The following is a 23,795-nucleotide window of genomic DNA, read 5'->3' on the forward strand; positions in this document are numbered from 1 at the left end:
CGTCTTTGGTAGGGCATGCTTTAAGACACACAGTGATCCTAAGCAAAACCTTGTGAAAAGAAACACTCAGCTGTTGGTTATAACAAAACAAAGTTCCAGGCTCTATTCAGCTCCTGAGCTGCAGCTTTCTTCTTAATCTTAAAGTTAATAGCTGTGGAAACTCAGCTACCTTGCTGAGCCCAATGTTGAATGCCTTGCAGAGTGAAGGAGGCTGATCTCCACTCGTGATAGTGGGGAAAGAGATTTGCACCACTCTAGTCGTAGACCGCTTTATCTCATTTTTTTAGTATCTTTCACCTTGCATGTAGATGTTTTCTCTTTTCCCAGGGTCACCAGGTGGCTTCGCACAAAAATCTTTCCTTATTGTAAGGTCAGTATTTCTGCCAGTTGAAAGCAACTAGTTTCATGACTAAGATTTCTACCAAGCTCTTTATTTATCCATGTTGGATTGCAGTGCCTTATGCTCATAAGATATACTTATCACCCCATAAGAACAGACATGTCATCGTTACTGCATCAGTTTGTAAATTGAACATTCTGACTTGTCTCATATAATTAAAATTATATGTTTATCTGAATCCAAGCTATTCAGGTAGTCTCTCTCAGCTTGTGTGCAGAGGAACTTGGATGGAATATATAGTGTCATTTACCTAAGGTTTCTCTAAATCCCTGTCCAGAGCAGCCATAGCAGAATATGGCGACTGTAAGTTAGTTTCATAGCATTCTGGTCCTAATGAAGTGAAGAAGAATAGTCTTATGCATAGATTTCCTTCTGCAATTCCATGTCTATATATCGTGAAACTCTTGAACAGTGGACTTGAGTTAGAAACATATACCTAAAGATTCTTGTCTTCTTAGGTCTTGAATTACTATGTAGGGTAATACTTTATAGTAACAATTTCATTTAGCAGGCTAGGAGATTGGAATTGCATTTGTTTTTCTTTGTAAAATACCTAGAATCCTGAGACATCTTGACATAAAAATAGTAGGGTTAAGGACCCTTCAAGCACTCAAAACAAATGGGGTATTTCTAAAGAAAAGGATTTTAAGTGCACAATTTCTTCTCTAGGAGCACGATTAAAAACATAGTTCTGCCATTCAGGTCCTCAGGGCTGCAAGATACCAGGCTTAGCAGAAGGCTTTCTGCAGTTGTCAGGTGATACAGTTTAATTAATCTGGGAACTAATCTCCCAAAGTGCTGAGCAACTTCAGCTGCTCTACGGTAAATGGTGGTCATTTGCTGCAGGTTTTTAAGGCGAATCAGGTAACCTCTGAAGATTCTTGCCATATGCAGTGGATGCAGTGCATTGCCACCTCTGGATGCCCCAGTACCTTTTAAAAAGTGTGTCTGAAGTACCTGCTGTCAGTCACTGGCAACTTGCAGTGCTGACGACTTATGTAATTTTGATGTCACTGCTGAAAGGCATAGCACAGCCTTCTTGCCTGGACTATTACCAAACGTTTTCAAATTCAGTGGAGAATGAAATTTTTAAGTAGGAACATTAATTGCCTTCCTCTTGCTTCCTTTGTTGTTTGCTTGTTGAGCTTCATTGTTCTTACCATGCTTTAAAATCACTGGAGCTATGCTAAACTTGTCCCTGATGTACAGCGAGCTACCTAGCCTCTGATTTTCTTTTCCCTTGCCTTCCCTTCCACTTGCTGGATTCAGGCATGTGCTGTGGTTCTTCCGGAATTGTTGTGGTGGAATGCCCACTGCCTGGCACCATTGATCCTGTGGCAAAGGGGTCTTTGCAAGGCTGCCCTTTGCCAATGCATGAATTATGGGGTTGGCTGTGGGAAAACTGCGAGGAAGAGCAGCCAAGTGAATCTTGCATACCGTGTGCAAGACTAGATAGATCTGTACTGACTCATCAGGGGATGTTGTCGCATTCTCTTATACATTTTATATTGTGTTTGTTTTTAAAACAGACAATATTTTGGTGGAAGGTGCTGCAGATGTTTGTATTGGCAGTGTAGGCCATGCTCTTTACAACTTTAACAACTCTCTAGAATGGTGATGGAACATGACACCTTTTGCTTTGAGGATATTGGTTTAAATCCATTTTTATAGTCAGTAGTCAATGAAATCCATTAGTCCCTCAACTTCTCTCAGTGATTTGTGTAAAACAAGCTGCAAGAGCCAGCTCAGTTCTCACCACATGTATTTCCACATCAGAAAAAATATGTCTCAAAATTGTAACTGCTGCAATAAAAAAGCAAAAGGCTGTACTTGGGATGCAGTAGAATCAAGATTAGGCATGGGAGAGTGAAAGCATGAGCCCCAGGATTTGAATCGCACAATCTCAATGTAAAGATTTCAAGTTCCAAAAAGGGGGGAATAGCATAAGAACGAAATAATGTATTGGTTGAACATCTGTGATGTGACTTCGAACACCCAAAAGAAATTTAAAAAAATAACAAACTAGATAAAAACAGTTAAGGATGGAAAGCATCCATTTGAGATTAGAGGACAAATTGAGGGAAAACATATGCAGTCACCAAGGAGTGAGAAAAGCGTTAAATTGTCATTTAAGAATTACATGCAGTCTGCTATCAGAGCATACTCCTAAATTGAACAGTGAAGTTCTGATCCCATTTAAGAGAGTGAACTTCTATTTATTTGGTAGAGTCTGGGTTTCACTTAAAATCTGAATATGTGAAGTGATTTAACTAGAGGTGTATGTGATCCACCAGTGGGTTGGAGCTTATTCCAGAGCTTTGTGGCCTGTGCGCCTTTCTACTTTTTGTTTTTTGTGATCTTCTTTTGCAGTGGGAGGCATTTACACTGTGATCCAGACAAAAGCCAAAATTACGGCAGATGAATGGGGTGAAAACTATTTTCTGGTTGGTCCCTATTTTGAGCACAATGTGAAGACTCAGGTGGAATCATGTGAGCCTCCAAACCCTGCAGTTAAGAAGGCAATGGACACCATGAAAAGCCAAGGGTGTCAGGTAAATAAGATGTCCTACTGCTTCCCAGGGCAACAAAGCTGACTCTGAGGAGATTACAGTTTTGGTTAATGCTCTTGCCTTTCCACTTGACACAGCAGTCCTGGTCAATGTCACAATGGGAAAGGCTCAGAATCCACTGTTAGAAGAGTCAATTCATTAAAAGTTATTTTTGAGGAAGAACCAGTTTATCCAATTATAGGTTTTAACAGTCATTTATCTGCAAGTCTACTTAATTGGATTAATGACTTATTTATCCAGTCTCTAAATACAGTGAGATTTTAGTAGATATAATATGACCTTACTTTGACTGAACCCTTACGTTACATTTGTGCTGGAGAGAGAAAAGCATTCTGCTAGCTCACAACTTTTCTTATGTAGCATTATATTGAGTTGAAAGTCAGAAAGGGACAAACCACAGATGGTCTTAGAAAAAGCACCCAACTGACAAAGAATCTGCTTCCTCAGATCAATGCAACTATCTGTCTGTTCCCTAGGAAGAGAGGTTAAACCACAGCACAAGGAGTGAGTTAATCTGTTTCCTATGCCATTTTTAACCAGTGTTTTCTGTGTGATCTCAGTCAAATCTCATAGCCTCTCCGTGACTCAGTTTCTCCAACAATTAACTAGGAATAAACATTTTCCTATAAAGGTGATCTGCTGAAAGGAATAGGATCTGCTGTGTTGATGGGTAAGCTACTAAGCTGCAAGCAGCAGCAGCCTCGAGGACAACTGATTACCTGAAAATTGGTGGAAGATAACACATGCTAAATCTGACCTCCTTTCCTGAAAGTCCTCATCAGAGATCTAGAATTCGCCTTCACTCTGATTCAGCATTGAGTCCCTTAGAGATACTAGTTGGCAGGAGGAAAAATTGTCTGCTTATAATGTGTGTGGAAGAGATGTGAAAAGCATTGAGAGGCAGCAGCAAGGAAGCATTCTTACAAGCTTCTGTTGCTGAGGGACATGACACACTTGAATGTAGAAATACATAAACTTCTCGGACTGCCACCAGCCGTGGCACTGGTAATGTGTTATCTCCCTTTGCAACAGCAGTTCTGCTGTTATTAGAAACTAATGCCCTATTGCATATTATGCAGAAGCGTATTGTTGGATGTATATGTGCCACAGCTTGGGAAGGTGTCTGTTGGGGACAATAACATTCTGTGATGCTTGCATTGTTGAGGTTGAGGTTCGAACTGAAAGGTCTAATGTAACTGCCATTTCTTATTTTTAATCAGATTTTCATAAGTAATTGATCAAGTTTTCCATGTTGCCTCTGTTCCTTACAAAGAAATGTCTCTGCAAGCTGTGTAACGCTCCTTTGTTTGGAAAACAGATAAAGATTTATAGGGCAGATGAATTGCAATGCTGTATCTATACACTTCATGCTGTTCCAGCAATACATTCAATTTAATCAGCCAACTCTGCCAGCCTTACATGTGCATTATGCTGCTGGAGTATTCATATATAGCAGCAAATCTGTCCCAGGTATGACAAGTATAGCTTTGATCTCTAATAATGATGCTCTAGTTTCCAGGAGCTGCACTTATCCTATTAACATTTATGTCTGGACTTTGCTTATGCATCACAATGGATCCCTTTAAACCAGAGGACCTAGGAACACTTCCAAACTTCTCAGGTTGGGTGTGTTCCTTGCCACAGCCTGACTCCATATTTAGATGAAGTCTGGGTTCACACAAACTTCCTGCTCTTTAACGTAATTTTCCTGAATAAGAAATCTGGATAGCCTGAAGTAAGTACATAAGAAGCTGTCCCTCCTTCACACACTTGTCTTTGTTAATACTCTGTATTTTTTGTGCAAACAGGTCTAAGAGATTTCATCTCATTATTTTCAAGACTTACCTCTATTCAGCCCATTCTAGTGTCAGAATAGGTTCAACTGCTGAGGTCCCAGGGGTTGGTGAATGACAAGAGTTGGAACAGTGGCATAAAAGATGCTTCCACATGGGGTGTAAACTGAACTAGCCTCCCTATAGTACCTCATTCTTCCCGGTTAGTATGTCTCTGCTGCTATAGCCATTTTGATGGTAGAATTAATGTGAAATAATTTGACAATGGAGACCGGTACAATGTGTAGAGTGAGCCCAGCTGTGTTCTGTTGCCTTATGACAGTTCCAGCCTACTCTCTTGGTTGGGCAGGTTGGGGAGGTATGCTATATCAGTGGAGTTCTAAATACTGTTAAAGATGTTTAACTATACTGATGCAGATAAAAGCAGGAAAGCTGTATTTTTAGGTTCATGTGGTTTTAAGTATTATTACACTGTCTGATTGATCCTTCCACACCGCCAAAGAGCATCAGCTGTGCTACCTGGGCTGAATGAGGAGATGTCGCGATAGATACAGGTCCCAAGCACCTGTCCTACAAAAACTATCACCAGTAATCTAGCATAAATGCCAAAAGCTTGGTTACAAATCTGACTGAAAGAAAATAATAATTTTGAAATAAGAACAAAAATGGCATAGATACTTCAATAAGAACATAAGAACTCATTAGTCAACCAAATACAGTCTTTCTACACTTTTTTTTTCATTAAAAAAGTTAGCATTACAATTAAAATCTAAAATAAAAGTCTTAAAATCAAAATGTTCTTAAAGATTGTAGTTTCATTTTACCTCTGACTTTGGTCCAGTATTAGTCCATGTATTTTGCAAGGAAAACCACAAATCCTGGGTGTGTAGGACTATGATCACATATTTTACATAAGGAATATTTAAGATTTGATGGATGAAAACAGTTATGCTAACTGGCCTCACTTTAACTTTTTCTGCTAATATCCTTGCCTCTTTCCCATAGGTCTTTTTTGGAAGATGGTTGATAGAGGGCAGCCCATATGTCTTACTGTTCGATATAGGATCAGCAGCTTGGAATCTGGACAGGTGGAAAGGTGAATTTTGGGATGTCAGCAACATAGGGATCCCTTTTCATGACCGAGAAGCCAATGATGCTGTGATTTTTGGATCGTTAACAGCCTGGTTTTTAAGAGAGGTACAGTTTTTACATCTAGAGATTTTTCAAACCTCAGCTTTGTCAGCAGGGAAAAAAAACCTTTGGAATGTGGTTCTTAGTTTTCAGACTGGAGGATATGATTTTAAGGAAGTCGATAACTGATGTAGATCAAATTTGTCTTTAAAACTTACATCTTAAGTTGCCATTTAACTATATTTTTTCTGGGAGAAAGTGTGGGGGGAGACTGCCCTATGGGAAATCTTCTGTGTCTTTACTGTCACTTCCTGCTCTCTTTCTTCTCAACTCCCTTATTCGTCACCAGATGCTCTTACATGTAGGATCTCAAACTCCCTTTTTCTCTCCTATGGTAGTCAATTTGTCGCACTCACAAACTGTCCTTGAAGCCGGTCAAGCCATATCTCAGCAATTAGATACTACCTTGCACAGGGAATATAGACAGACAGGAAGAATTGATGATAGCACTGTGAATTCACATGTCACTCTACCACAGCCTACCTGAAGAGAGGAAACTTCGTTATCTGCAGAATCATGTGTCTGTCATAGGTGATTATTATTTTTTTATCCAAACAAGAGTTTCAACAGCAGAAAGAAGAGTGACTGTGCTTGCCAGAGCTCCCCAACACTCTAGGGAGGATACTGTTCTGAGGCACTAGTGAGGCACATGTGTTTCTTGGGCTAAGGATTAGGGCTCATGGGAATCAAGACACATGACCGCTTAGAACGCTGTACTACTTTTTCATATAAAAAGAAAGCAAGCACACAGAAAAAGGCATGAAAATAAGAGGTTTCTGGGGCTGGGATGATGAACAGGATAATGTGTGTTTCATGTATGCTCTTTCTAATTATTTTCAGCTTTCCTGTCAGTTTGACGACAACCCCAACATAATTGCCCACTTCCATGAGTGGCAGGCAGGAGTGGGTTTAATACTGTCTCGATCTCAGAAACTTCCTGTTGCCACAATTTTTACTACCCATGCAACTCTGCTTGGGAGATACCTCTGTGCAGCCAGTATAGATTTTTACAACAATCTTGACCAGGTAAGAGACATCTTTCTCATTCCTTTTTTTCAGCAAATCAGCTCCTGCCTCATTTTCTGTTTACTGTGCTACACCATATATTGTATTTTCTGTCTTGTGTGATCACATATGATTGACCCACAGCTGAGTGATAGGTTGTCAGTTCCAGAGCACAAGAAATGGTATTTGTAAGACCATGAGGTGTCTTACACCTCATGAAAAGGCATGAGTGCCTTTTGTCCCTGTGTCATCTGACAGATCTTAAAGCTCAGTGGAGTCTTGAATACTTGCACTACCTTCAGTGAACTTTGATATACCAATTTGCACTGCAGAGAACTGAAACTCATTCAGCCTCTAGTCAAGTCAGTGCCTTAGTCTAATCCACTGATACACGGAGTAATATTGCAGCAGTACGGGATTGCCAACAGAGATTCTTAACCTTCTTTTCAATGGTTTGGAACATTTTTCAAAATGGGAGAGTTATGGGCCCAGACATCACTGCAAGTCAAGTGTCCTTGAGAATCTTCCTCTTTGTGTTCAGGAAAGGCATCTGTTGCTTGAGCTGATTGCTGTGGTTTGGGAGTTACTGTTAGCAGCATGAGTAACCAGTGAATGTAAAACCTATTCAAGTGTAGTCATCATCTGACACCACGTGCAGCCTCGCAGCACTCCCTCTTAATGAAAGGCAGTAGAAGAAATAGCCAGTAGACCTCCTCTTGCCAAAATTACCCTGGAATTCCATTATTTTTTTTCTTTCCACAGCCTACTTCTTAATTCTTGCAAGTCATAATAAGTCCTACTTTCAAGCTTTTCAGGTTAGGCTTAATTTGTAACTGGCAAATGTAGGAAGAATTTTCTGCGTTCAAAAGACCCACATCTGTTTCTTTGGAATTTTTGTAAACTGTCCAGTGATTTTGGTTTTCACTGTTCTCTTTCCACTCAAAGCATAACACAAACCAACATTTCAAGGACTCAAATATCTTTAGTACTGCCTTCAGCGGAGATACATTACATGATCTGGGATTTCTAATATGGTTACAGACAAACTTGAGTTCAAGAGATTTTGTGTTCCAGCACTACTGAGGGTAGAGGTAGTTAAAAGGCTAAAACAACTGCCTTAGTCTGCATGCATTTCCTTGGATAAAACTGATGAAGAAAATTATGCAGTTGGAAATTTTCAGTTGGATGTTTGAAGCTTTGACACACTGTGGAACAGCGTCTTCCAAAGACAAGGCCCAAGCAGTAGTGTGCTACTATCCTTATTCAGAAGCACAGAATAGATTGACATTCCCTTGTAGTACAAGGAAACAATCATTCATCTTACTGCTCTTATTTATTTTTTTCTTTCCCACCAAAGGCAACTACTGAATCTACTGAATCCTCTAAGAGTAAAAGACTGACTCCACTCATTTACTAATATGCATAAATGTTGCAGCATGGTAGTGTTTGGGGGGAATTCTCTATGCTCAATATGCGGTAACGAACATAGGTGGTTACTCCTCCTAGGCTCCCAATATCATCAGTGGAACTACATTGCTTCTTCACAATCAGTGTAAGGCAAACATCCCCAGATTACCATCTGAAAGATCTGTGTCCATCTATCACCTAGGAAAACTAGTGTCCTAAATCAGATATGTTTGTTAGGAGCATACATGAGGCAGCATGAATAGCCTAGTCATGCTATCAGACCCAAGTTTCAGGACTCTAGACATTCCTACTCCCTCATATTCTCCTCATGTGTATATATGCAAAATCTAGCTTTAAAGTCACATTACATTATTTTTCTCTGAACAGAGCTAGATTTGAAAGAACTAAAACCATGCAGTTTCAGGTTTAACACTTGAGAAAGTGGAGACTTTTCAGCAGTAATTTTATTCATTCAGCCTTGCATTCTTGCACATAATTTGTTAGTAAGGAAGCCAAAGTGGGAAAAAAAAGGGGAAAAAAGGGGGGGGAAGGGGCATTTAAAATGAGAAATTGAAGCTAAAAAAAAAAGAGAATGTTGATTGTTCTGCAAACTAATGCTAAAAATACTATGTCAGAGCCTTGCCTTTTGTAAAGGAAATTCTAAACAAATTTTGGATTGTTTTGTATTCTGGTTAATTTGGTAAGCTACAAGTGGTCTGGCAAAATAGTCTGCTTCCCTCAAAAGCAACTTTCTTATCCATTCCTGGTAACTTTGGGGGCCTCACCCTTTTCTGTGCACTCGAAAGAAAAAGTAATGATCTTACATCTGAGCAGAATTACAGATTTTAATATATTTGTAATCTAGCCACATTACTAATATAATTTTTACTGTTCACATATGATATGGCCTACTTTATGTGATAAGGTACTGTCCATCTGTCTTCAAAGCTTCACAAATCCCATTGGTATCTCAGCTACATGATAAATATAGAAATTTCTATTCAGATTTTTTCTAAGACTATATAGAATGAAACATGTATCAGTTCAAAGTATTATTATAAACTGCTGTAAATAATATTTAAGGGGGGAAACTTGTGGATTTCTAGACCTTACTGCTTTATGCCCTCTGGGGAGAGATTGACATTTAAAGTACTAATAGAGGAAATTATGCCAAGCAGTTATACTAGTGTTTAACAGGCTTATAGTGTGCTAAAGCTCTTCCTGACAAAGTTAACTTCTAGTAAGAAAGACACCAGATATCTTAATGAGGGGTCCTTTGGCTGTAAAAAGGACAACCTGGCCCCAAAAGTCAGTTGAAAAACATGAGAGATTGATCTGGAGTACCGTAATTAAATGACATAAATAGCTAAGTCTTCAGAGGCTATTCTTGTTGCTGTCTTCTAGTAGTAAAGTATTAAGGTCAAATAAGCAATTTGTCCAGTGGAGAAGATTCTTCAGAGCTTCCTAATGTTTAACCTTTGGATGAGACAATATATTTTTAGGGCGTGTCATCCCCTCCCACCCCAAAGTAGAGTAGCTGGCTTCCCTGTTTCAGTGCTATTCCATAATTTTCTTCCCTTAAAGCATAATAGTAACTGACTTCACATTCTCACTTTTGATCAGCATTCCGTGGTTAGAGCACAATTTCCAATTAAGCACAGCAGCTGAGAGAGATGGGAAAGATGCAAGTGTAGTATATGCTGTGCCAGGTATCACAGAAAAATCGTTGCAGCACAAAAGGAAAGGGTATGGCTTAATTGTGCCTAAAGACAATTAGGCACACACAGCTCCTACAGAGAAAAGGGAAACTCACGTTCCGTTTTGTAGTCCCCAACACAGTCCACAAAAAACTGGCTTAGAAGATGTGCCAGAGAGAGCTCTGGTCAGCCCTGTGAGGCCAAGTGCTTTTCTACAACATTGAAGGATCTAACAGTGGGATCCACAGGCAAAACCACTCTTCCATTTCAGTGTTAAACCACACCTATAGGTGAGAACCAGAAAATACGAGATGAGTTAAAAGATCTCTTTTAAAAATAGAAAGGATTCCTGAGATTTTCTTTCTTTCTCTGGATGCCACAGTGGAAAATACTACTTTAATTCACCTTCCTAGGAAAGCTCAACAGGTGCCAATTGGCACAAGTATAGAAGGTACAAACGTATTCTCTGAAGTAAGCCAGTGAGATCAGTAGCTTTAGACGAGAGAAGAGTTTGGCCCAACTCCCAACCTGTTTGGAGCGACCGTCAGTATCAATGATCAGACAAAGGGCTGTGCAGCGCAGGGTGGCTGTCATTTTCTCTAGCACTTCTATGAAGATCTCAAGTCACCAGCCCCTGTCAGGTGATAAAATTGGAAGGGAAGGCTCCATGTGGTCTTCTGATAGCCCCCACAAACACTGAACCTGTGAAAACTTGACCTTCAGCCTTACTAGTCTTTTGGGAAAAGGTTAAGAATGACTTATTGAAGGGTTGGCACACTGTGATACATGATTCTTTACAGACTCCCTAAACCACGTAGAGGTCTGAACTGTAGGCTACCAAAACTCTCTGTTCTGTGAGGTGAGGGCATATGTCAGCCTTTAAGCTGTAAGAGGACATTTTCTGGGGGACTGAAAACCGAGTCAACCTATTGGATTAGAGATGTAGATTGCCGGAAGATAGGAGGGTGCACTATGGATGTAATGACTGCAATGTTGTCTGACTCCTAACCTCTTCCAGAGCCATCTGCTCTTTGCCTCAATCAAAGACAGGATCCTCGTTCTTATACAGCATTACTGTATGAGATTATACAATTCTTATATGCTTACAGACTTAACTCAGTTCGTCTGGACTGGGAGAAATTTAGCTGCCTCTGCTCCAGTGGAAACCTGGGTGTTAAACTCTTAACAGTGTGCACAGGAGCATAGTGAACACCAGAAGTAACACTGTTGTGTCCTCAGCAGCATGTAATAAACAGATGTGCTATGTTTGAGCTAAGGAACCCTGAGGCAATAACCATGTAACAGCTATTCAGTGTACGTTTTAGTTCCTAGATTCACATTTAAATCACTCTGATTCTCAAGGAAGGAAGGGAGGGAAAACAAAAAGAACAAAACAGAAGGTGACTTGCATGGTAACTGGTAGCGTGTGATATTTTTATTTACTTTTAAGCATCTGAAGAACCCTGGGTAAATGATTGGGTCAGGGACTGCTAACCCTACTTGCAGGTTACTGGCTTGAAGTCTTCCAAAGTCAACACTTTCTAATTTCAGTAACAAGCAGGGTATGTTATAAACTTAATTCCCAACAGATATATTATCATAGATTTAACTATGCTTAAGAAGTTTTGCAGATGTAAATAGTCCAACCAGCAATGCATTTTTCCCCATTGTCCCTATGTCCAGTGTAGCTTTTACACTGGTAAAAGTAAGGTTATGTTTGTTGCCAAGATAAACTGAACCAAAATAGCTAAGGTAGGAAGTTCTATGAAAGAATTTCTGAGCCTGTGGAGCCTTTTTCTCTTCAGGAGGAACTGATTTCTCAACTGAAGATCAAGAATGTTAATCTTTTATTGCCTTCCCCATTGTTTAAGGGGACTGGCTTATTTAGGGTTTCTTTGGGTTGGTTTGTGGGTTTTTTGGTCTCATTTCACTCCTCTGAGGTTTAAATAGATCAACACCTTTCATAAATTGACTGAGGGACACTGATGATCCAAACAAGTTCGTAGGTTAATAGGCAGCGGTATCAGCAACAGTCTTTTTGGCAAATGATCTAACCTGGAATTTTGTCTGAGAGGTGACCATCTGAAATGGTTTTGTGGACCACTGGCCTGGCATAATGGAGAAGTTTGTAGGCTTCAGCCTCTGATGCTTCTTACTAAAAAATTACCTTGAGTTATTATGGAGAAAGTGCTCTAAGGAGGAAAAAAAAAAAGTTACTAATTCTTCATTGCCTTTTTCGGTATATAAGGTTGCCTTACTCACATGTAACACTTTCATTTAGACCTGGCAACGTTTTACATCAGGCTCACAAGTGCAGCTGAACCTAGTTTGCAAAGCGGTGGAGAATTCTGACCCAAGAGGTCTAAAAGGAAAAGTACTAAAAATACCAATGAAAATGAATAGTCAAGAGCTTTTATGCTGACAATATAGGAGCACAAGCTCTCATTCCACACAGTGCTGTCACAGCCACCACTGAGCCCACTGTTATGCAAAGCTAATCTGCTTTGTTAGTAGAGCAGCTAATGGAAATCTGACTTAAGCCAGGAAGTGTAAATTTCATTGTTGTTTCTCGTGGCAGAGCTATACCAGAATGAAAGTTCTATTTGTACAAGATAACAGTCAATGGGAGTTAAATATGACATAAGATGGATTTTAAAAAGAGTAATTCTTGCATAATTCAGACAATGGCAGCCAGGGATATTGTGCTAGAAGTGAAGATCTTTCCATTCTACCTTTTGGTAGGTAAGGAATTTGAGCTTCAGGCCTACCTCTGACTGTTCCTGGTTCCACTGCAGAACCACCTTGTGATTGTGCCACCGATTTTAAAGACCAGAAGAGATCATTTCATTCTCTGCCTAAAATACTTAGCTAAAAATTCATGCATCAAACCTATACCTTTTATCTGAGGTACAAACTATGTACAAAAATGTAAGGTTCAAATGGTGAGAGGAATCTATATTATTTATGCAAAGGTGTCACAAAGTTATTCCTTATCAAAACTATGTATTTTAATTCCAGTTTGCGTTTTTCTTGGTTTAACTTTCATTGGCTTTCATCATACTTTTTTTTTTTGCTTTATGAAAGCTTAATCTAGTATCTCTATTTAGAGATTGTATGCAGACTGTGACAAATAATTTATCTGTCTTTCAGAAAAGTATTTACATGGCTACTATAGTCTTTCGTCCTTCTCCACTATCAAATCATTCTTCTTGTGCTTTTGTAAATCCTTTTCAATTTGTCTTTATCATTTTGAAGTAGGAATGTCTGATTTGGATTTTTTTTTTTTTTTTATTACTTCAGTGGCTGTTCGCTGTTTCCAAGAGAAACATAACGCCAGTATCCCATAACTGCTCGATATTCTCTTCTTTTTGCATTCAAAGATTATCTTAGCTGTCTTAACCAGAATGTCATGCTAGGAGGTTCAGTGATTACCTACTGTGCCCTCTAACATGATAAATTTTGAGACAGGGATGAAATGTTATGCTCATCGCGTGGATCCATAGAAAGGACAAAAATAAACTGAAATTTTTCCGCAGAATTGCATTGCAGCAGATGCAAATTTTACTCCAAAGCATTATGCCTGTGGAACATCTGCCTGTTTTGCTTTGAAATTAGAGTATAGGGGAGGTATCTTCCCCTACAATCCTTGCTGTCATGCAAATTCTAATAAACTGCTTGGTTTCTAACAGTCAGAGTAGGAGGGGATCCTCACTGGGAGCAGTGGAATATTTACAGAGAAGTCAATATTGAAGTCGTCAGTCTTTAAAAGTCACTGAGGGAAGAAATGCCTGGACTCGATGATCTTAAGGGTATTTTCCAACCTAAATGATTCTATAAAGAGTTAATCTGGCTTAGAGCTGTTTTTCTCTTGATGCAGCTTTCATTTGTGGCTTTGCTTGTGTTCCCATTTGCTGATAACAGCAAATAAACAAAAGTAAGCATGACGCACTTCACAGATATTTTGCTTTGCCCTTGTTGAACGTGAATGCTATGGAACATAGTTCACAGGTGCCTGAGGTAGGGCAGACAAGCATTGAGACAGCAGACCTGATTGCTGAGCAGCAACATTGGTTTGGGGATGAAGAGCAAACCAGCTGGACTAGTGTTCTGCTTCATTTCAACATATCTGCTCAATATAGTGCCGTGCCCCACGTTGCCTCTAATTCTGGAGCTAATACTGTCACAGCAAGCTCAGCTATCTTTGCACAGTACCGTGTGGACTAAATTTGTCTCCTGCACTCTCATCAATTAAGTTTCATTTAACCTGCCCTTCAACTTTTGTCTAGGCTTACTTTCTGAAGTCACTCCTCTAGCCTGCTCAGAGGTGCACAATGAGGTATCTTACTCCACACTATATGTAAAGTCAAAGGTCAAGATCTTGCTTTACCCGTCGGTGGAGGAAACTGCTGGAGAGTGAGAGCAAATGAAATGTGAGAACTCTGTGACCTCAGTTTATACTTGCTAATAGACACGGAATTGTGTACCTTTGAAAAGGCATGCCAAAAGTTGTGCAAGCATGTGCAAAATAAAATATTTCCAGAAAATGAAAAAATGAATAGCAATGAAGAAATAAACATCAATGTGTGTGTGTTGCATGTGTTAAATGCTTTCATGTAATCAAAGAAATAAAAGCTACCAAGAAACAAGCCATAGTGCTTTGAACAAACCTTTTATGAACCTTTCTCCCAGTAGTGTTGGAGGGAATGTTTATATACAGTTAGTGAATATGCCTAATTTAGTTTTTAATTACATTTTGTAAAGAACCCATTCTTGGTGAGAAAGGGAAAAGAGGAAAAAAAAAAAAAAAACTTGTAAAGTTTGGCCAGCTATTTGTTTGCTAGCAATCTAAAAATTATTTTTAATACAAAGTCAGATGTATTTGAAAAAATTTTCACATTTTGGACTGTGCAGTGGTACCCCATCCACATTTTCTTAGGGAAGCCTTTATTGGAGCTAGCAGTACCAAGTACTTTATAACCTCCGAGTATATAGGTCCAGTGGATTTCAGATGTAGATGTGAATGCTCAACACTTCAACAAATCAAACTCAAAGATATCAAGGTAGTCTCCCAGAAAAGGAGCAACACACACTTAAAAACTGTATGTGAAAGATTTGGTTTAGGGTAAGCAAAGCATCATGTTAAAGATCTGTGACACTTTAAGGAGTCAAATTAATTCACCTTTTTTTTTCTCTTCCTCTACCCTCCTGCCCTGTGCTTTTTCTGCCATTCAACTTCTGTGACAAATGAGGTGTGTGTTCTAGAGAAAAGATCTTCTTTTGTGACATGGTTGTATTTTCATGCACTAAAATTCTCATGGTGAATGCAGAAAATACGATATATGATGATACAGCTGAAAAATGGTATCATAATGTATAGCATATTATGTGGTCAAGCATATTTCCTAGTTTTTCTAAAAATCTCTTTGTCAAGCTTAGAAACTCTTGACATATAGGATCATCGATACCAAAAGAAAGCATCTAGTTTCTCTAGAACTTTTCAGATTAAATTTTTCAAGACTCCTTTTTTGGTCCCATTAGGGTAGCATTTTCAGCTAATATAGTGGAAGGCACTTTCCCACCAGCAGTGTAGCACCACTGCAAAATCTGAGAGCTCAGTGGATAAAAACGCTTAAGTTTCTTAGCAAAACAGTTGTAAGATATCTATTTCTACATCTATACCTATCTAAGTAAAAATAAAAAATTATTTGCTTAAATCTTGTTCCTTGAAATGGTTCATATTTCCTGAAATTTCTTAAAATATGTTCTATACCAACCTTAAGCAAGTACTCAGCATGAAAAGACATGGTCTAAATAGCTTTACTTCTGACTAAGTTCTAAAGTACTAAAAGCAACTAGCCGTTGCAAAGGTCAGATAGTCCTAACTATAGAAAGTGCAGTGTGCCCAACCTATAATAATGGTCAATGAAGTTACAGAGTCAAATGCAATCAAAATCATACTGCAGCCAGCATTAGGCAGTGATAATGACAGAGCTCATTGAGAGTCATCGTCACTCTCCATGTAACACACACAGTCTATTTGGTGCCCATGCTGTTGAACTTAGGAGGTCAACACTTCTGTTCCCAGAAGTGAAACATCATGTAAGACTAAGAGGGTTGTAATTTAATTGTAATCATTGACACCCCATTAGCATTATTCTTTTTTAGACTACATTGTAGTGATTTTGTAGTGAGCATCATTAGTGAACATTCAAACCTTTAAGCATGGGCTCCACAGGTATTGTACATTTTCTTCTCATCTGGATAACATAAGCTCAGTAAAAAAAGGGGTAGCTGCAAGGTTTAAAGGCAATTTAGAAAAACTTGGTATTTGGGATGGTCTTATCTAACTTACATCTGCCTCTATAAAGTAATGTAATTCAAATTGAAGTAAAAGGAGCCGCAAATAATAGTGGTGGAGTTGGAGGAACAACAACTCTGAGTATTTTCTTTGTACTCTCAGGATTTGTGACTGAGTTCTCACATCCTAACTCTCTGCCACAACTTCTTTTTTCTCTTGCCTACCCATGATTCCCACCATTCTACCCAGTCCCCAGGTTCTCTCTTCATCCCCATTACTTTTTTTCTTCTCTCCCCTATACCTGCAGCTACCAGCAACTTCCCTGCTCTCCCAAGTTTTCCAACAAGCCCAGACAAGATGCAGCATGACATTGCCATGTAGCACAGATCCTTACCTTTCATGGGATCATCAGTCTAGGTCTCCCTCCATTGCAGAGCTGCCTTTTTTTCACGAACATGCGAGAACTGAGACCTCTCTTGCTCCTTCAAACTCTTTGAAGTTGATAAAATGGTTAAAAATCCAGAAAGACAAACCAACAGCATAATCACATGATTCTTATGCCCTGGGGAAATCAGGCTTAACACGAGAGACCTTGTTTGTGATAATAAGTCTGATAATAAGCATATCACACAGGTGTCTTTTCTGTTTGTTTTATTATTTAACAGTTTGACATTGACAAGGAAGCAGGAGAGAGACAGATTTACCATCGATACTGTATGGAGCGGGCATCTGTACATTGTGCCCATGTGTTCACCACAGTCTCACAGATAACAGCTATAGAAGCAGAACATATGCTTAAAAGAAATCCTGGTAAGACCTGTATTGTGTTCTTCTTTTATTTCCTCTGAGTACCTACATTTCCTCAGACTGAATGAAAATAATAAAGACTATACAAACATGAAGAGCAAGGACACACGCATAGGTATGTCTGGCTGTGCTACAGAGAATAACCGTTTTTCAAAGTGCAGATAATATCACTTGAAACACTTTGGAGTAGCATATGTAATGTGAAAGAAATCAGGTTCAGAACCATCTAATAACTACTTTCAGTACCATTTCAGGAGAGAATTAGTTTAACTCCATGGATGTTAGGCTTTCTTTCCAAGGACGTCCCAGCTTCAGGAGTTTTGTCTATAGTAGGGTTTCCCGTGATGGTAATATATTCAGGTCAGCTGATGAAAGCAGAAGCTGGAACCTTTGTAATACTTTTCAACAGCTTTTACAGTGTGAGGTTTGTCGCTTTGCTAGAGATGAGCGATATGTTCTTTTAGAAATGTAGCAAAAAGATTCATATGCAAAACAATGTTAGATGACTTTTGCTTTCCGGTGCCAATGTTGTTTTTCTTTACTTGATATCGAAAGAGATGAAAAGGCAAAAAACAAACCGTAAATCAATACAGTTCATTTCCCTGCATCTCTAACAGTGAAGGAGTAGCAGTGTGGTTGTGGCCATCATGATCTTAGGACCTAATCATGATAGATGTAATATTTTCAACCAGTACAGTTTGAAAAAATAGTCGGAATATGTGCTTGACAGTTTGTCTGAATTTCCCCTTTGTATTAGTCTAATAAAATATGGAACTTTCTAACAAACCTTGTCATGTTCCATGCATGGAGTTTGAATAAAGTCATGATCCTAGTTTGATGTGTCATTAAAGTTCTTACTAAATCAGGACAATGCTTTATAAGGACAAGCCACAGTACTCCATCTGCAGGTAAGCGTTATGGGGGAAAAACTGCAAAACAATTTTGAGACTATTTAGCAGGTGTGTTCACATCTTAGTTGGTTGTTTTAACTATAGCAATGCTCAAATGACTTTGGGGTTTTTTTGTTTGTTCATTCTTTGTCAATTTTTTTTAGGTGAATTGCAGTGCTAAGTATAGTTTGAGACCGTTATCCCTGTTAACGTCAATGCTTCAAGCCACGTTGTGGTTCATGCATCAGGATAAAAGAGAAGTTGGATTCTTTGCCTCATTCCTGACTAACTGTCAATAGGATGATGAACTTAGAAGATCTTTCCTTTTATTTTAAACCTGACAGCCATGTCTTAAAAGTAATTTAAGTGTTCAGTCATCTAATCTGGAATATCTCTGAAAGGTTATGTTTTTTACCAAGTGCAGAGCACTTGACCTCTGAAAATCAGACTTTTGAAGCTGTTTTATATTGGCATGAGGCTTCTCCCCACAACAGTTGGGAAATCATAGTTTATGTTTTGGGATTTTAGGAGACTGAAATGAGTCTGAATCCAGTTTAATTTGGGAGAGAAAATCTGCAGACTGCTCACAGATAGAACATCAGTTGAAGCTGAAGAGAATCCCATGCACAGAGATTCACAGGCCTGAGCTTTTTTTGATTATTCTTGCAACTTTGAAGAAACCAAGTAAATATATTTAATGTTTGCGTTAAAAATTTGTTGACACATATCATGCTTCATGTTGACGGAGCTAGAAAGAAATTCAGTAGGAACTGGTACCCCAAATCCTAGGAGACAACTGTAAGAGGAAAATACTTTCTGATGGGAATAAGTACTAATAAGTACTTTAATAGTTCCTTTGAATCTTAGACCACAAATAAACTGTGTAGAAGTCTATTCTCATACTATTTATTCTCTCTGGAGTTGTGAAATCAGCATAGACATTGGCGGTTCAGAAAGGTCAGCAATCCTTCAGTAGATCATTAAGCTTGAATTCTGCAAAGGAATGTGAATAACGAAAGAATTTGTACACTTCTTGATCCACTTTAAAAATAAACTTTTAGAAGGGGGTTGCAGAATTGGCACAATTAACTTTTATTTGTATTTGCATTTATTGAGAGGTAAACTTCATGACAAAGTTGTTAACTAAAAATAACTGAGATGTGGTAAGTAGAACAGTCTCTGCTACTTCTTATTAATGTGAAATTTGGACTATAATTTAAATTATAAATCTCATCACTTGAAAAAGCCCCTTTAAAATTCAGTAGACATGATTGCATAGAGAGCATTTTGCACCGGGACAAAGGCTGATTTGCCAGTCTAAACCTGGATTTCACTTGCCACTGTTGTTATCTGATCAGTAATTTATCAAACTATATTTGTCAAAAGCTTGAATATCTAATGTTGAACCTGTTCTCTTTGATATATCATGCAAGATTCTACAGTGATCATAAGTTATATTCCCGTGATTTGAAAACTGATATGGGTTTTCTAATATTTTCAGGTATTAATCATATTAAATTTATTTCTTATTAGCAGTAGATAAGACTTTGAATGAAAATTCCAAGAGATTTAGGTATCAGTTAAGACCTAGATCTAGGCTTCATATCTCTATATATTTGATCAAAATCATAGAAGTAAACTCTGAAAAAGTATGAGTCAACCCTGAATCTTAGTGATTTATCAACAGAAAACAGCATACTGTTGTTATTTAAATCAATGCCAGTTTCTTTCTTATAAATACAGAACTCAAATCATTCTAATTTGACCTACTTGGGAAAATTTAAAAACAAAAATTGCATTAATTCATGAAACAACAAAAAATCCAAAACACTTAAAATAGGAACAAAGCGCTCTCTCATCACTTCTTCCCTAGGGCAAGGGCACATTGCCTCACACATATTCAATATATTGTTGTATGTTTAGCAGAAATAGTGGACTGGATGCTTTGGGCCACTACATCTGTTCTGTATCTCAAAGGCTTAAATAAGAAATGTATTGAGCCCCAATCCTGATGAAAAGGTAAATTAATCTGCAGTTGAATCAAAGAACATGGGAGTAGGTTATATACAGGCTGATGATGATGGGTGAATGTGTCCAAAACTCCCTGATAAATAAAAGCAAGAGAGTGGATGGAAACTGGCCAGAAATACCCAGTCAAGGATTCTTATTCTATTGGGAAGAGCTTGATGTCATTGCAGTCTCAAAGCTATGTCCTGCATGAGCCAGTTACTCCATGCTGAACAAGAAGCAGGTCAGAGGAAGGAGACTATATGTTGCTTGTAAAGACAGAGAAATGGAGGGTGTTTCTTCTGTTGACTCCCTCACTCATATGAGGACACACAGGGCTTTGTTCAGAGCAGCTCCTAGTGCTGGGCAGCCGAAGATAAGAACATCAGTTTTCTTGTCAGGCTCACCAAGACTCTCCTTTCTTGTCACTGAGAACCAAATGCCAAGAACGTAACTAGTAAAGATTTCTTGCTAAAGGCTGATCTTCAGTTTAAAATGGGGTATTTCAAGACAGATCCATCAAAATTTTTGGTATTGCATGTCTCAAAACACTTTACAAGATAATGAGTAATTAGAGATCACTTACTTACCTGGCAGGGAAATACATATACTGATAAAACAGACTGTAAATTTCGAAGAAGTCATTAAAAATGGCTGTGGTATTTGCATGAAAAATGTCAAGCAAGTATACTGGACAGCATATGGAGAACTGATTGTACTTATTTTAAGATCATTTTGATATGTAATCAACGAAAGGAGCCATAGATGTTTTAAAGACATCTCCTAAGTCTCTGGAAATAAGAGACGGTTTTGTATTAGGTGCGATACTTAATGCTAGACATACAAACCTCTACTTTTAAGGGAAGGAAACCCTTTATGTCAGGCATCCTTGACTGAAAGACCACAATAGAAGTAATCTTAACGTCCTGTCTCAGTAGCAGGCAAGAAACTGTACTCTCATCAGTAACCCTGATGCATGGGAGGGAGTTAACCATGTGCACTGAGGTCAAAGGAGATGCTGTTTTGTTTGCATGAACTGTGTGTGGTGGGGAATGATATCTTATTGAAGATCCTTTGGGTGATGCATAGAACTTCTAAAATTACTACAGTTAATGGTTGTGGTTACTAGACACCTGATGACACTTGCCAGGAGAAAAGTATGAAATCGGCACCAGTGCATCCTCTAATAATTAGTGCTTCTTGCTTCTTTGAAGATTCTTTGCATCTAAAGAATCTCTGATATGATAAATTAGTATGTCTACTGAAGTCAGCTATATATTTGTTATATATACGTATAACATATATGATATATAAAATACAACTGCTGAGTACAACTGCTGTTGTACAACCCAGCAATTATACAGCTGGCCTCCCCTTTCATTTCCATACATGGCTTTCATAAGCCAAAGAAAATGGCATTCTTTCCATTTACTTCAACTAGATTTAGGGCAATCCTTTAAATAGCTGCTGTGTTTTACCAGAAAGGCGAAGAGTGACTGAATTTCAGTGTTGGTTGGAACAAGCTATGCCTATCTTCATAACTCTGTGTATATCCTATAACTCTATCTTAAAAGATACTGGAAATAAACAAATTTTAATTATAAGATGCTTCGGAATCTTTGAGGACAGCAGCCATAAATGTGTAAAGCATACTATTCTGTGGCTATTTGTAGGAGAAATCCAACAGATTACTGAAAGATGATCTTCTTAAAAAGGTTTCTTATATTCTCCCTTTTCTGGTAAATCCTCAGAAGTCTTGACAGAACAGACCTCTCTTGTGCCATGCAGTAAACAAGTGCATAGTACAGCACGGTTTCTGCTTTCAAGAGTTTTCAATCTACAATGATAAAGCAGGCAACAGTGATATCAAGAATAAAGAGTTAAAGGGCATATTGCACAAAAAAAATATGGCTAATTGGAGACATTACCTAGTCTTTACAGCACAACACAAAAGGGCATGCGGAGACCTCACTGTTCAGCAAGGTCTATGCTCATGTTAAGTATAGGTCAAAATGGTACAAAGCCACTTCAGTGCTATAGACAGTCGAGTGCCACATGCAGTAGCTTTGTGGAGTAAGCTGGTGGAGACCACTGTGTTAGACAGTGCTGTTCCCTGTCCCTGAGTAATAGGAGTATATAACCTGTTCACATACTGACAACTGAAAGACACATTGGTTCTTTCCTTAACGATTTCTCTGACTCTGAAGATGTCTACCTCTGCCTTTTCTCTGCTTTTCCAGATGTTGTCACTCCAAATGGCTTGAACATTAAGAAATTTTCAGCAATGCATGAGTTTCAGAATTTGCATTCCATGTACAAGGCTAGGATCCAAGAGTTCATTCGAGGTCATTTCTATGGGTATGCTTTTATTTTTCAAAAATTAGCAATGGTTGTCCAACACTATTTAAAGCAAGAACCAAAGCAGGAAAACTAACAAGTACTTCCTAGAGCAGGTGAAATGTTACCAACTTATTCCAGTATCTGTCTGGGATTTCTCAGTCAGAGGCTAAAGGAATTTTAGACACCAGTTCTAACTCTGCTTAACAGATTGTGGGATCAGGCAGAAAGTCTTGATTTTTTCAGCATTTACCCAAAATGCAATTTATCAGATTAAGATAGTCTTAATTTAAAGAACAGCAGAAAGCCTCAGTTTCATCATTTTCTTGGGATAATAAATTCCTCCACAATAGAAAGCTGTTGTGTGTTTTGTTTGACTATATCTTGAGAAATACTTTGTGCTTGTCTGTTTGTTTGTTTGGTTTCAGCCACCTTGACTTCAGTCTTGAGAAGACCTTATTTTTCTTCATTGCTGGGAGATACGAGTTTTCCAACAAAGGAGCTGATATGTTTCTAGAAGCCTTATCAAGATTAAACTTTTTGCTGAGGGTAAGAAAGCTTCTGCAAATGTAGATAACATAGAGTTTATGCTGAAACTTACCATACTATGGAAGTCACCTGGAAGAATTTTCATGCCATACCCTGATTTATAGGAAAATAATTATGGGATACTCAGAGTTTTCATAAAGCTCTCTCCCTGAATCATCAGAGTACATAATGATCCCAGGCTGCTTAAAAATAATTGGTTACATAGTTCAAGAAGTTAATCTATGGTTACCTCCCTTGTTTTTAGAGAAAAATACTGAAAATATGATTCAAGAATTTACTCTGAAGGTTTACATATTAGAAGGCAAATAAAAATAATCCTTGAATGATGCAATTTAAAAATATCTTTTTAAGCAAACTGCTTGATTCATTAGGACCTGACATGATATTTTAAATCTTTGAGTACTATTATCACATTGGATGGCAATCGTGCATTAAAATTCACAGTGTGGCAGTGGCCTGATGAATAAGCATGGGGAAGGCACTCACTCCTCCATGCTTCTGTTTCCTCAGGTAAAAAATGAGTGCAATGTTTCTAAATGCCTTTACGGAGTACTGTAATGAAGGTAAGACCTAGGCCTTGTCATGATCAAAGAACAGAGAACAGACAACTTACCACCTACAAATGAGGTCATTGAAACTGTCTTGAGATGTGTCCCAAAGATTGCTACATTTAAAATAAAAAAATCTTTAAATGCTAATCAGTTTTCAGTCATCTAGCAATTATCAATCAGATGTTGTCCCAGACTCTCTCTTTTGTACTCTGTTATTTAAATTTATATAGAAAATCTGGATAAAAATCTTGACACTATATTGTCAGCAGGGCTGAAAAAATACCAATTTTCCA

At 38.3% G+C, this 23,795-nt stretch overlaps 1 protein-coding gene across 2 annotated transcripts in view; it reads left to right on the forward strand.

Annotated features, from left to right (window-relative positions):
- The window catches only part of GYS2 (glycogen synthase 2 (liver)), a 47,277-nt gene that overhangs the window by 6,801 nt on the left and 16,681 nt on the right, over nt 1–23,795 (forward strand). The window contains exons 2-7 of one of the 2 annotated variants that reach the window (XM_010283580.1): nt 2,771–2,952; nt 5,769–5,960; nt 6,795–6,980; nt 17,027–17,171; nt 22,306–22,423; nt 22,831–22,951. In XM_010283580.1, coding sequence (XP_010281882.1) covers nt 2,771–2,952; nt 5,769–5,960; nt 6,795–6,980; nt 17,027–17,171; nt 22,306–22,423; nt 22,831–22,951 — 944 coding nt within the window. The remainder of the gene's footprint in view (nt 1–2,770; nt 2,953–5,768; nt 5,961–6,794; nt 6,981–17,026; nt 17,172–22,305; nt 22,424–22,830; nt 22,952–23,795) is intronic. The other variant, XM_010283581.1, reaches the window with a different exon arrangement.

Source organism: Phaethon lepturus, unplaced genomic scaffold (assembly GCF_000687285.1).
Source record: "Phaethon lepturus isolate BGI_N335 unplaced genomic scaffold, ASM68728v1 scaffold1703, whole genome shotgun sequence".
In the NCBI taxonomy this organism is placed as follows: domain Eukaryota; kingdom Metazoa; phylum Chordata; class Aves; order Phaethontiformes; family Phaethontidae; genus Phaethon; species Phaethon lepturus.